Source organism: Maniola jurtina, chromosome 26, assembly GCF_905333055.1.
Source record: "Maniola jurtina chromosome 26, ilManJurt1.1, whole genome shotgun sequence".
Classification (NCBI taxonomy): domain Eukaryota; kingdom Metazoa; phylum Arthropoda; class Insecta; order Lepidoptera; family Nymphalidae; genus Maniola; species Maniola jurtina.
The window spans coordinates 4,220,601-4,235,695 of NC_060054.1; the positions used below are offsets into that span (position 1 = coordinate 4,220,601).

The window sequence follows — 15,095 nt, forward strand, 5'->3', positions numbered from 1 at the left end:
ATAACGATGCTCTGCGCTGCGCTCCGCCATATGTGCGCCGGCCCTAAGTATAAATAAATAAAAATGAAAGAAAACTGCATTTAGGAATTATTTCACGTTTATAATTTAAGTACCTAGGTAAGTGCATTTAAAATAAAACAAGGACGAAAGGAGAAAAGGTAAAATTTAAATGCTCTTCGCGAGAGTTTGGGCCTTTGCGATGACATCTTCTATGGTGCCGACCATGTAGAAGGCTGCTTCTGGAATGTGGTCTAGCTCGCCAGCCAAGATCTGCGAAAAATAATTAAACAATCATCAATCCATCGAGTCGGCCTACTACGGAGCACGGTTTTCCTCTCAGAATACCATCAAGCTTAGAACATAGTCCATCACGCTGGCCAAGTAAAAATTTGCATACTTAGATTTTTTAGGCATGCAGCTTTTCTCAAGATGGTGCGTATACATTCGCGCATTATTCATACGATTGAGTTGAAACTGTATACAGTTGTTGCAGACACTTGCGTGAAGATTTTTGGTATAGTACCTAGTACCTACCTAATATCAACGCGCGAGTCGCATTGTAAGTTGCGACGCGTATTAGTCTATGCTTGTATTATAAAAAAATGCGTAAGTATGTCTGCATATCTGTCTGCTAGTTCACAGCCCAACACTTTAACCTACATATTATTTTGATGAAATTTGGTAAAAAGTAAAAGTAAAGTAAAATATTCTTTATTGTACACCAAGATATAGAAATGTACTTATAAATAACAAAATAGATTTTTGTAGAATAGGCACAGAGTTGTAGGCTACTTTTTATTCCGAGAAAATCAAAGAGTTTCCTCGGGATTTTTCAAAAACCTAAATCCACGCGGACAAAGTCGCGGGCCTCATCTAGTATAAAATAAAGAGTTTCTTACTCTTTTGAAACCTTTGATAGTTTCCTCCAGTTTCACCATTTTTCCAACATGTCCAGTGAACACTTCCGCCACCTAGGAATACAAATCATAATTTTATTACCTACGTGAGAATGAAATGAAATGGAATATTGAACATTTTGCACTTATGAAATTATGTTCGGTATGTCAAGAGTCAACTCTACCATCGGCTCGGAAAGACATTCCACTGAGAAGAGTCAGCAACAAACTCGGAAGTTGCTCTTTATTTCACTGCTTTGAATGGAGAGGAATTAGTGGAGGATTAATGCGAAGGAAGAAATGGAAATTATTTATTTTAGACTCACCTAGAATGAAAAGCGATAGTAAATCACTACCCATATTATCACTACCTAGTACTTACCCATGTTTTAAGTGCGAAAGTGTGTTTGTTTGTTGGTTTATTGGTTTGTGGGTTTGTGGGTCAATCACGCCGCAATGGAGCAACGGATTGACCTGGTTTTTACATGGATAAGGATAATAGTCTGGAGAGTGACATACCTACCTGCTACTGACATAATATTATACGGAAAATCAAAAAGTTCCCGCAGGATTTTTGAAAACCTAAATCTACACGGACGAAGTCGCGGGCATCAGCTAATTATCAAAATGCATCGATGTATATGGATAGGCCCTTCGAAGATAAAAAACGCGCTGGGCATCAGCTAATTATTATCAAAATGCATCGATGTATATGGATAGGCCCTTCGAAGATAAAAAACGCGCTCAAAAAGTCAATAGAATTTGCAAAAGTCTATTGACTTTAAGTCAATGACAATGACATAAGATTCAAGCGTATTTTTGCGAACGGAATTGTTGAAAGGCAAATCCTTATACATCGATGTCATAATGTTATGACTCCCCTGGGGGACAATTCCTTACCTGGAACGGTTGCGATAGAAACCGCTGGATCTTCCTAGCGCGAGCGACTGTCAACTTGTCATCTTCTGACAGCTCGTCCATGCCCAGGATAGCTATTATGTCCTGCAGAGACTTGTAATCCTGGGAAGAGAAAAACAATGTTCTGAGAGGGATTTTTACACGTATGGTTATAGCACTAAAGGAGTTTCATACTTTTCTTTATAACATCCAAAAAAAACCGGCCAACTTCCGATATATTTTTTTCGATATTTTGCACGATAAATCAAAAACTGTAATGCAAATCTGTTTTATAATGTACAGGTACAGCCCTTTTATATGATACCCCATTTGGTATAGTTTCTTACTTTGAAAATTGAAACACATTTTTTTAAAATTATATACCTAACCACGAATTAACGGTTTTCGAATTTATTCCTTTACTTATGCAATAAGACCTACCTACCTGCCAAATTTCATAATTCTAGGTCAACGGGAAGTAACCTATAGGTTTTCTTGACAGACACGACGGACGGATGGACGGACGTACAGACGGAAAACAAAGTGATCCTATAAGGGTTCCGTTTTTCCTTTTGAGGTACGGATTACGGAACCCTAAAAAAGGTACGTATACGGGCAATATAACGGTAAACGTATCATCTGTACTTAATTACGGTCTGATAATTTGGGGTAACTCAGTTGACATAGACAGAGCATTCAAAGTACAAAAAAAATGTATACGGGCAATATGCGGAGCTCACTATTTGGATAGTTGCAAACCTCTTTTGAAATCCCTTAATATACTCCCTCTACCTTGTATGTATATAAAAGAAATGTGCATATTTGTAAAAAATAACCCTGATCTCTTCACCAGACATGGAGATGCACTTGGAAAAGCAACGAGACACAAAGACAGATTGATATACCCTGATATAAAATTATGCTTATTCCAAAATAACTCGTATTGCATGGCAATAAGCATATTTAATCAGCTTCCTTCCCACGTCAAAGTTATGCCATTAACTACATTAAAATCATTTTTAAATAAGTGGCTATTAGAGAAATGCTTCTATTCGATTAAGGAATAACTGAATCCTTATAAATAATAGCACCTATGATTTTTCGATATCTCTAGTTTTTATTTTTATTTTGTTTGTCTAATTATTTTTAAAATATGTGTAAAAAACAAAATATATTATGACATTAAGCACTACCTAACAGACAAGGATATTTTGAGTTGTTAATAATAATTGATATGTTTTTTATGGTTTTTATAATGTTGACATTTTTGATCTTTATTTAACTATTATTTTATACTTTGCTTGTGTAAAGTCTATGTATGTCTTTCTTTACTTAATATTTTAGTCTTGACTTTATTTGTATTTAATTTAAGATAATATTCAAACACCAGTTATAGTGGTAAAATGTATAAGGCTCATCAGACATTATTCCAACATATTGTACCTACATTTTATTGAATAAATCATTGAATTTGAATTTGAATTTGAAAGGTTACCTACCTGCAGAATCTTCTGAACCCCTCGCGCCACCCCATAATGTTCAGCGCCTATGATGTTGGGGTCCATGACCCTTGAGGTCGAGTCCAGGGGGTCCACTGCGGGATACACGCCCAGTTCCGCGATGGCTCGAGACAGCACCGTGGTGGCGTCTAAATGCGCGAACGTTGTTGCTGGCGCCGGGTCTGTAAGGTCGTCTGCTGGCACGTATACCGCCTGGTATCAAAAATGTACACCATCATATTTCTTACCCGACTTCGGCAAAGCCAAAAGGAAGGGTAATGACTTTAGCAGTCTATGTATGTGTGTATGTATTTATGTATGTATGTTTGTATCCAGATTCTGTGTGTTCCACACCGTAGCGTCTAAACTACTGGACTGATTTTGATGAATGAGGTGTCAATCGATTCATTGTAAAGGTCCAGGTGACATAGGCTATATATTTATACGATCTTTTTTGAAAAATTGACCTAACTGTTACATCAAAAAAATTATGTAAATATTAATAATAATAAGTGTAATAGAGGATGTCCGTGGGTTCGCCCTCGTGGATTTCGTTTTTTTTTAAATCTCGTAGGAACTCTATGATTTTCCAGGATAAAAAGTAGCCTATGTCCTTCCCCGGGATGTATCTCAAGTCTGTACCTTTCATTAAAATCGGTTCAGTGGTTGGGGCCGTGAAAACGTAGCAGACAGACAGACACACTTTCGAATTTATAATATTAAGTATGGATTTGTTGAGCACTCACCTGAACGCTGGTGATGGATCCAGAAGTGGTGGTAGTGATGCGCTCTTGCATGGTTCCCATATCAGTGGCCAAGGTCGGTTGATAGCCCACAGCTGACGGAATACGACCTAAGAGGGCTGACACCTACGAAACGACCCAATTATAACACATAATTGCAAAGTAGTCACTTTGCATTGTGGAGTCTACATCTCTTGAGGATGCTCCATCATTAGAGTGTAACGTAGAATAGAATAGAATAGAATAGAATAGAATAAAATTTATTCGTTGAAACCGACACATAAACATAGTATTACAAATAATGACGCTTATGCAAAACTAAAAAAAAAAATAAAAAAAAAAAAAAAAACCTAAAATATAAAATTTAAAATATAAAACTTAAAAACTAACTTAACTTAAACAGGTATTATGTATGTACTATGTATCGTACGTGAGTAAGTTTTAGAAGATTTAATGTGGTATTGTGTGCTGGTGGTGTTTACTGCTTGCTTTTCCTTTGTCTTTAGTAGTAGAAGGGTGGGAGCTGCATTTTGAGTGCTGCACGTTATACCATACTGTTTTGGCAGATTACAACAAATTAAGCGTGTAGTTCCTTGTATTTATACTTCCGCAGAGTTACGCCTGTTTAGCTATCCAATACAATAATGGATTAATTCTACAATTCTCTTCGTTTCTAGAGTAACCTACAAATTGTTGTCCATTATCATATACTATTTCCACTGGCACTCCTCTTCAAGAAAATGCGCTATCATTTTCGTTTACTCTGTCTAACTCTTACCTCGGAGCCTGCCTGAGTGAAACGGAAGATGTTGTCAATGAATAGCAGCACGTCCTGACCCTCTTTATCACGGAAATGCTCAGCCACCGTCAGCCCTGTGAGTGCTACTCTGGCTCTGGCACCCGGTGGCTCATTCATTTGACCGTATACTAGCGCCACCTACATAATAACAGAATTTCGATAAGTCCGTACATGTGTAAATTAAAAATTTTTAACACCCCCGACAAGTGAAGGTTACAGTAACTAGAAAAGAGCTGATAACTTTCAAACGGCTGAACCGATTTTCTTGGATTATAGCTAAGAACACTCTCGATCAAGCCACCTTTCAAACAAAAAAAACTAAATTAAAATTGGTTCATGAGTTTACGAGCTACGATGCCACAGACAGATACACAGATACACACGTCAAACTTATAACACCCCTCTTTTTAGATTGGTGGTTAATAAAGTGTTAGTTTCCATCCAGTGCTCGTTTTATTTTGTGAGTACTTAATGGGAACTTGCAAATGTTTATCATGGCTTTAAGAAACCAGCATTTAAAATACCTTGGAGGACTTGTAGTCATCTTTGATAACTCCTCCCACCTTCATCTCATTGTACAAATCGTTTCCTTCACGCGTCCGCTCTCCGACACCAGCGAACACCTTTAAATCATTAAGAATATCAATTAGGTATCTATTAAAATGAAGCTAGCAACTAGAAAACAATGATAGACTAGCCGCAAGGGCCAGCCCTTCGTTATTTTAAACTAGCTGTGCCCGCGACTTCGTCCGCGTGGATTTACGTTTTTCAAAATCCCGAGCAAACTCTTTAAATTTTCCGGGATAAAAAGTACCCTATGTGTTAATCCAGGGTATAATCTATCTCCATTCTAAATCCACACTTTCACATTTATAATATAACGAGCTGATGCCCGCGACTTCGTCCGCGTGAATTTACGTTTTTCAAAATCCCGCGGGAACTCTTTGATTTTCCGGGATAAAAAGTACCCTATGTGCTTATCCAGGATATTATCTATCTACATTCCAAACAGCCAAATCCTTTCAGTAGTTTTTGCGTGAAGGAGTAAGAAACATACACACACACACATACACACAAACTTTCGCCTTTTTAATATTAATATAGGTACTCACAGAGAAGCCTCCATGAGCTTTAGCTACATTGTTGATCAGCTCCATGATGAGAACAGTTTTGCCGACGCCAGCGCCACCGAATAGACCGATTTTACCACCTGGAATTTTTTTATTGTCTAGACCATTGAAAAGGGTACAGGCAAATTATGATGGAAGCCTTATTCTAAAAAGCCTGTATTGCTAAAAAGAGAAGAGATGTATAAAATAAGAATAGAAGAAATGCAAGAGATATTCACCAAAGACAAATCCATACTTAATATTATAAATGCGAAAGTGTGTCTGTCGGCTACCTTTTCACGGCCCAACAGTTTAACCGATTCTGACGAAATTTGGTACAGAGTTAGCTTTTATCCCAGGTTACTTTTTATCCCGGAAAATCAAAGAGTTTCCATGGGATTCCTAAAGACCCATCCGCTCAACCGATTTGTATGAAATTTGGTGCCGAGGTAGCTTGCGTCCCTGTAATTGACATAGGCAACTTTTTATCCTGGAAAACCAAACAATTCCCACGGGATCTTCAAAAACCTACATCCACGCGGACGAATCGCGGGCATCTTCTAGTGATCTATATAGTATTTGAGCTTGGTATAGACCAGACTAGCTAAAAATGTGCTTTTAAATTAAAAATTAATTATTAAAAACTACTAACCTACTAACAAGATGAATAAATGAATTTTCTTTCTTTCTTCTTTCTTTCTAAATAAAAACAGTGGAAGAACACATATCCCTTTTTGATTCGTCTGAGCGTGTATTAAAAGGGGTAAAAAGACTTGCTGGCGCTCTGGAGTTTTATGTATAAGGAAAACATATAGAGTCTCACCCTTGACATAAGGAGCAAGAAGGTCCACAACTTTGATGCCAGTGACCAGAATCTCCTGTTCCACGGACATCTCCACAAATGGTGGAGCGTCTGCATGAATCGACGCAAACTGATCAGTTTCGATGGGTCCTCGTTCATCTATGAGCATAATTATCATCATATCCATCGCCAGCCCAATACTGATCAAGGGTCAAGATTGAAGTCAAGATTGAAATTTGAAATATACTAGGCCACAGAAAAACAATTATTTTACTACATTCATTAAGAGGCGTAGGTTTGAACTTTATCTTGTTTATATATGTGTATCTTGTGTATATAAGTGATAGAAGACTATTTTTGACGTGACAACGTCTTATAATTCGATAGAGCCGGCTGCACGCACGAAAAAACATGACTCATGCGGCGTTACCTCGCTCTGAGGCGTTCCATGTAAGGCTTGAAGTGCAAGCGAGAGCGCGGAACGAGCGACAAAGAAGCACAATCGGCCTTTGTTGTCACGTTCAACTATCGTCAGTAAACCGACTTTACAGACAACCAATTTTTTTTCTTAATAATAAGCAAACGAGCAGGCGGGGCACCTAATGTTAAATGACCGTCCTTGAACATTTGCAGCACCAAAGAAACTGCCAAAAATTAGCCGGCCTTTTAAGAATTTGTTGATCCGCCCCTTGAATAGCCCCATGTGTCTAGTGGGAATGACGCCGAAGGAAATTAATTCCATAGGTATCAAACTCACCAATAGGCTCGCCAATAACATTCATGATTCTCCCCAGAGTGGGTTCACCAACAGGTATGGTGATGGGAGCTCCAGTGTCCACTATGGGTTGTCCGCGCACCAGTCCTTCAGTGCCGTCCATTGCGATAGTACGGCAGGTGTTCTCACCTAGATGCTGGGCCACCTCGAGGATCAGACGAGGCGCTACGAAAAGTAATTACCTACTTATTAAAGTTTCCACAGAGCTTTTTGTCTTCACAATATAATATTATAAAGGAGAAAGTTTGTATGTGTGTGTGTGTGTGTATGTTTGTTACTCCTTCACGCAAAAACTACTGGATGGATTGGGCTGAAATTTAGAATGGAGATAGATTATACCCTGGATTAGCACATAGGCTACTTTTTACCCCGGAAAATCAAAGAGTTCCCACGGGAATTTTAAAAAACCTACATCCACGCGAATGAAGTCGCGGGTATCAGCTAGTTAATTATATAATACTAGAAGATGATGCCCGCGGCGTCACCCACATGGGTTTAGATTATTAAAAATCCCGTGGGAAACCTTCAATTTTCCGGGATATAAAGTAGCTTATGTGTTAATCCAGGGTATAACCTATCTCCATTCTCAGCCAAATCCGTCCAATAGTTTTTGTGTGAAAGAGTAACAAACATTACACACACACATATATACAAAGTTTCGCCTTTATAATATTAGTGTGATTAGGCTTGCGCTTGACTGAAATCACTTCAAACAGAAGGTGATGATGCAGCCTAAGATGAAGCGCGCCTGTCTAGAGGTTGCCTATTCACTCTTCTTTTGTATTAATATTATATCAACATTACTGATTTGCGTACATTGTATTTTAATCCATGTCTGAAGGCGTAACTTTCGCAAATCGATACGAATTTACGGAGACCAATTATTAAGGCGCTAAGCAGCATCATGTCATGAGCTTAGCTTAAGTCATTAAAACGAACTCCGTCAATATGGCAACCGATGCCAGTACCACTTAGCTCCCCAATTAGATTATCAACGCAAAGATTGAACAGGTCTGGAGAGGTTAGCCTCCCCTGACGTACACCACACTCTAGTCTAAACTCACTAGAAGCTGTGTCACCTCTACGCACATTATTATAAACTAGCCGATGCCCGTGTGGATTTAAGTTTTTTGAAATCCCGTGGGAACTCTTTGATTTTCCGGGATAAAAAGTAGCCTTTGTATTAATCCAGGATTTATTATCTATCGCCATTCCAAATTTCAGCCAAATCCGTGTAGTAGTTTTTGCGTGAAGGAGTAACAAACACACACACACACGCGCACACACCCACACACACACACACACACACACACACACACACACACACACACACACACACATACACACATACCTACACATATTAGTGTGGAGTGTGATGTGCAATAAAGAATTAAATTAGTTTAAATCATGGAACCTTACTTCGTCCTGGGACTTCAAGCGCATTTAGGATTGGAGGCAGATGCTTGTCGAACTTTACATCCACCACGGCACCAATAACTAATAAAAATAAATCACGTTTAAAGCATTATTTTACAGTCGATCTCAAGTTCCTACATAATATATTAAATATGTAAAGTATTTTTGCGTTAGTCAGATGTTTTACTTGCAATACATTGCGAGCTTTTAAAAATAGGTAGGTATAGAATATTTTAAAAACGCGCTTTTAGGGCTCCGTACCTGAAAAGGAAAAACGGAACCCTTATAGGATCTCTTTGTTGTCCGTCCGTCCGTCTGTCTATCTGTCTGTCTGTCTATCAAGAAACCTATAGGGTACTTCCCGTTGTCCTAGAATCATGAAATTTGGCAGGTAGGTAGGTCTTAAATATCACAAATACAGGAATAAATCCGAAAACCGCGAATTTTTGGTTACATTATTAAAAAAAACATTAAAATGTGTTTCAATTTCCAAAGTAAGATAACTAAACCAAGTGAAGTATCATTTGAAAGGGCTTTACCTGTACATTCTAAAAAAGGTTTTTATTTATTTTTTTGCATGATAGTTTTTGATTTATCGTACAAAATGTCGAGAAATTACCCGAGTACTGAACCTTCGGTGCGCGAGTCTGACTCGCACTTGGCCGGTTTTTTTTGGTCACCGCAACCAGCAACTGCAATTCGACATCAAATAGCCCTCTGGTTTTCTATAGATTCATTTCTGATTATATTTTTTTTTTGATGACCCCAACCAGCAATTGCGTTCGACCTCAGCCCTCCAAAAGGACATTACAACATCATATGTATTGTAGGTATTGTAGCTCCCCGGTGTATGAAGGTGCTACTATGTGAGTCTGACTCGCACTTGGCCGGTTTTTGTTCTAATAACACCCTGTATAATTAACAAGTGGTTTGCCCAAACCTGCAATAATCCTCCCCTGCGCCCCCGCACCGGCAGCTGTCGGAGGTTTGCCAGTTTTACCCGCTTTACTTCCTTCTTTCTTTTCTTCTGCATTCTTGCAAATGCTATACTGCATTGTAAAACTTTTTTTAATTCTGAATTTCGATGACAAGCAAAAAAATGTGCGTCCAGCCTTAGGCACAACGCTCATCGGCAGAGTGGAGTGAAATAGAGGCGCGACGTCTTTCAAAAGTCAAATTCAATGTACAATTGTACTCCTTTTGATGGTCGAATTTGTACGATGTAGTGGTAATAAAATTAATAATGTAACTTAAAACTAAAGCTACGAGGGTTCCAAACGCGCCCAAGTCTGAGAATAACAACTTAAACTTAGTCAATTGTTGTACACAACTTAGTTATTAACAACTTAAATTAAGCTTCATTTACATTGCGGTCCGCTTAAAATTGGTTGTCTGTAAAGTCGGTTTACTGACGATAGTTGAACGTGACAACAAAGGCCAATTGTGCTTCTTTGTCGCTCGTTCCGCGCTCTCGCTTGCACTTCAAGCCTTACATGGAACGCCTCAGAGCGAGGTAACGCCGCATGAGTCATGTTTATTCGTGCGTGCAGCCGGCTCTATCGAATTATAAGACGTTGTCACGTCAAAAACGCCGCGTGTTCGCCTTGTTTAATTTTCAATTGGACGTAGATGATGCCCGCGACTTAGTTCAAGTAGATTTAGGATTTTAAAAATCCCGAGGGAATTCTGTGACTTTACGGGACAAATTCCATCCGTGGAATGCAATCTAGCCCTGTACCAAATTTTGTCAAAATCGGTTAAACGGATGAGCTGTGGAAAGATAGCAGACAGAATAGATATCACACTAATATTATAAAGGCGAAAGTTTGTATGTGTGTGTGTGTGTGTGTGTATGTTTGTTACTCCTTCACGCTAAAACTACTGGACGGATTGGGCTGAAATTTAGAATGGAGATAGATTATACTGGATTAGCACATAGGCCACTTTTTATCCCGGAAAATCAAAGAGTTCCCACGGGATTTTTAAAAAACTACATCCACACGAACGAAGTCGCGGGCATCAGCTAGTTATATACATATACATATTTAAATAATTGACTAAAGCTTTTTTATAATAAAAAGCCCGACTCCACTCTTCACTCCGTCTGTATGCGTTGGCTCTTATACTTACGTTCGCTGAAGGTATTCTCAAAAAAGCGCAAGCTCCCAATTTAGGAGCTTTGTAAACAAACATGTCTCTATTTCTTTCTTGTTTCACGTTTTTCGAAAAAATAAAGCTCACACTATTTTTTCTACTATTTTTTCCGCAATCAAAGTCAGATGGGCTCACTATGCATTGCAAATGGTCTTGTATTTTATGCTGGATGAACACTTTTGGATTGAACTTTTGATCTGTAAAAGGTAAGTTACAAATAAATAGCTATGACTTACAGACGGACGGACTGGACTATAAGCAACTGGATATAAGTATAGTTCGCGACAGGTTCAGATGGCAATCGGAGTATGAGGCGGGGAGACGCCCCGCACAGCCGCACTTTACCCGCGCTCGCCTTCTCGCTGTGCAAGAGTTCGGGGCAGACCCTCCCCGATAACCAATTCAACCTGTCGCGTACTACAGGTACCTATCTATATACTAATAAATAAAATTGGAGTGTCTGTCTGTAATTTCGAAATAACTACCGCATATTAAGGTCATATGGTTATTTGAACGATACTATAACCGAATCACACGTTTTTAAAATTTTTGTCTGTCTGTCTGTTTGAAAAGGCTAATCTTGGGAACGGCTGAACCGATTTTGACGGGATTTTCACAGACAAGTAGAGAATTGACCAGGGAGTAACATAGGCTACTTTTTTAACCGACTTTCAAAAAGGGGGTTGTGTTTTTCAACCTATGTACACCGAAATCTCCGAGATTTCTGAACCGATTTGCGTCATTTCTTTTTTAATCGATAGAGGAACTTTGCGACATTGTTTTATAAAAAATTGGAGTCAAACTCCTCAATCCTGATGCTGCAGGGGATCTGACCAATCCACGTGGGCGAAGCCGCGGGCATCAGCTAGTCTCTAATAATCTACATTTTATTACTGTAAACTAAGTACTTTTATTTTTATTCGAAATGTAGAACCCCGTTTTCTCTTGGTCTCTCTAGTTGGCAGCTAGTCCCGTCATAATCGGTTCAGTCGTTTTGTAAATTAACTCGGACATACATTATAAAAGAAGTAGTTGGTCCACCTTGTCCTTGGGGACCTCCAACGCTGTGCTTTCAGGTGTGAAGTCGCCATTCTAGCACCTAGGGACCCCCAACGTCTATACAAGTGTAAATTACAAATTTATAACACCCCCGACAAGTGCAGGTTACTGTAACCAGAAAAGAGCTAATAACTTTCACACGGCTGAGCCGATTTTCTTGGATTATAGCTAAGAACACTCTTGATCAAGCGACCTTTCAAAGAAAAAAACTAAATTAAAATCGGTTCATTAGTTTAGGAGCTACGATGCCATAGACAGATACACAGATACACACGTCAAACTTATAACACCCCACTTTTTGGGTCAGGGGTTCATAAAGCTTTCATTCACACCACTGCGCCCAGAACCTCTTTGGCAATTCTTTGGCGCAGTAGATTGAGGTCTCCAAAATAGCTATTATTGTTTCCTAGGTACTTACTGAAAGCTTTATTAAAATAAAGGTATTTCGAAATACCGGTACACTTATTCATATTTTTGAGAAAATAAATATTCTATATTTACCGTAAGGGCAAGAACGTTTTTTTTTAATTTTTAATTAATGTTGTCAATTTAATTTCAAGTTCTTTGTTTTTTTAATTTACCAAATAGGTCTCAAGCAGCTTGTGCCAAAACCAAAAACCGGCCAAGTGCCAGTCAGACTCGCGCACCGAGGGTTCTCTCGGTGTATTTTTTTCGACATTTTGCACGAAAAATCAAAAACTATATTATCTTAATATGACACACGCGACTTCGTCTGCGTGGCTTTCGGTTTTGAAAAATCCTGAGGGAACTTTAGAGAAAAAACTTTTTTGTTTCTGTACCAAATAAATTATGTTCGTGATGTCGTCTAAGGCTGAGATTTATAGAGCGCACTTTGACTTAGCTTAGACTTAAGGCACTGTTAAAATGAGACAGCGCTATATCACTGGCATAAATCTGTCTCGTTTTAACTGAAACTTAAGTCTGAGCAAAGTCAAAGTACGCTCTATAGATCTCAGCCTAAGTGAATTTATCAGTTTAGTGATCTGAGCGTACTCAGAACTAGTCTTTGAAGTTTGAACTAGTGGTAAGACAACTATAAACTATGGTGTCAACATGAAGGTCGAAAACCAAGTGTCCATTTTAATTCTCGGTACGCTGTGGGGCAGCTTCAAATCTGCACAAAAACTAACTGACTGTTAGTGACAGGTTGATGGCAATCGGGATATGGTGTACCGCACGTCAACCCCAGTGGGTTAGAGTGGGGGATGTGCGGGTGTACGGGGCGTCCCACCCCGGTTGTCATCTCAGCCTATACCTCTTTCAGCATAAGGCTGGGCCTGACTTAAACAAGCCCTCCACATCGGTCTCCAACGGCGGTTTACAACTGTGTAAAACCGCCTGTTGTATAATTGTAAACCGCCGCGCGCCGTTGGAGACAGATGTGGAGGGCTTGTTTAAGTCTGGCCCAGCCTATAGATCCTTGTATAAGGGCCGGCACACATATGGCGGAGCGCAGCGCAGAGCATACCCGCGAAGTTTTCTAATCGCGTGAATTTGTACCAGAGAATGCGTGAACACGCGCTGGACTGCGCGCGGATGCGCGAATATCCGCACGGATATTATTTCAACGAGGATAATGTCAATAATATTTTGACTGCAAAATGCTCTGCGCTGCGCTCCGCCATATGCGCCCCGGCCCTAAATATCAATTTTAATAGCCACAGCGCTCATCACTGTACTGCATCAGGAAAGTCGTTAAAAACTTGAAAAAATAAAACAAAAACAACTTAATGAATTTTCTAAATAATATATTTCACTATTCTAATTTCACATACAATTTTCTCACAACAATTCATTATAATGCAAACGTTTTGCATCAAAACGCGTGCCATTATAATAACAAGTTTTCCAAAACAAAAAAAAATAACAAGCCTCAGTCAAAATTGAGATTTTGTGGACGTATTCAAAAATATACCATTTGGATGATAGACGTAAATGGAGTAATACTCGTATGTAGTATGATAGTAACACATGTCTATATGTATATATACATATGTATGTATATACTTTATTGCACCTCAAAACTGACTCCAAAAAACCCCAGAAACCTCGGGAAAACACGTAAGCGACGCGATTCGCTCGGCGCTTTAGACCTTCTGGAGTTAGACTTTTACTCATATCATGATTTCATTGTCAGTTGGCGGTAGCAGGGTCCATATGCTTAAGAAAGCTTGGGAATGAGTTGCTTATAGTCCATACAAAATGAATAACATATTGCGTAAAAAGTGACGCGCCAAGTCAGGCGCCATTTTCTTCTTTTCTTCTCTATGGCTCTTTGTACAGGCGCCATTTTAACTTTATGTGTCAAATGTCTGTCAAAAGTACGATTATATAGTCCTTATTTTTTTTCTCTCTCGTCTGGCTTTACAAAAATTAGCTAATGTCAAGTTTATAGTTATTTGTAACAAGTTAAGGAAACTATACAAGTATGGACCCCGTCTGTGCCGGCGCTCGCCGACACACGCACGGCACCCCCTTAGAGCGCTTTCCAGTCAGTTTTAACAAAAAAAAACACTCCAAAAAGGCAGAGCACGCCCACCAGCTAACACCAACACAGACGAATTCCGCAAACAGAGTTTTCAGTCCTTATTTTAAAGGTGAACCGTATTTTTAACATGACAATTGACACAAAGCAAAAATGGAGGGAGTGTTCTCAGAAGTATTCACTATACCCATTCTATTAGCTTAGAATTCTGTGATCGTGTATAGTCGATTTACATCTATCGTCCTGTAAATCTACTTAAATGCACAATAACTCCTTCGATTAGAAAATCCATACCAAAGAATACGTCCACAAAATCTACCACTCAATCAGACAGACATACATTTTAAAAATACAAGTTTTGTTTATTATATTTTACACGAAATTGTAATTTTCAACTTAAGGATAACCAGTCCTTTAAACTAAATAACAATTAAATTATT

General features: G+C 38.9%; 2 protein-coding genes across 4 annotated transcripts in view; both read right to left on the minus strand.

Moving 5' to 3' along the window:
• The window catches only part of LOC123878597 (heat shock 70 kDa protein cognate 5), a 30,785-nt gene that overhangs the window by 240 nt on the left and 15,450 nt on the right, over window positions 1–15,095 (minus strand). The window contains exon 15 of one of the 2 annotated variants that reach the window (XR_006798850.1): window positions 7,807–7,816. The gene's annotated coding sequence lies outside the window, so the exon portion shown is untranslated. Of the gene's footprint in view, window positions 1–7,806; window positions 7,817–10,807; window positions 10,818–15,095 lie in introns of both variants that reach the window. The other variant, XR_006798849.1, reaches the window with a different exon arrangement.
• Window positions 86–12,667, minus strand: LOC123878609 (ATP synthase subunit beta, mitochondrial-like). 2 transcript variants are annotated; one of them, XM_045925909.1, is made up of 14 exons: window positions 12,571–12,667; window positions 11,067–11,287; window positions 9,877–9,985; window positions 8,940–9,017; window positions 7,503–7,685; window positions 6,767–6,904; window positions 5,947–6,044; window positions 5,359–5,457; window positions 4,814–4,972; window positions 4,039–4,161; window positions 3,293–3,505; window positions 1,797–1,916; window positions 900–971; window positions 86–270 (listed from the first exon to the last, which is right to left on the minus strand). In XM_045925909.1, exons 1-14 carry the CDS (start codon window positions 12,617–12,619, stop codon window positions 166–168), a joined length of 1,767 nt encoding a protein of 588 aa, XP_045781865.1. In that variant the 5' UTR covers window positions 12,620–12,667; the 3' UTR covers window positions 86–165. The 2 variants fall into 2 exon arrangements, with proteins under 2 accessions (XP_045781865.1, XP_045781864.1); XM_045925908.1 differs by having other exon boundaries at window positions 12,568–12,667.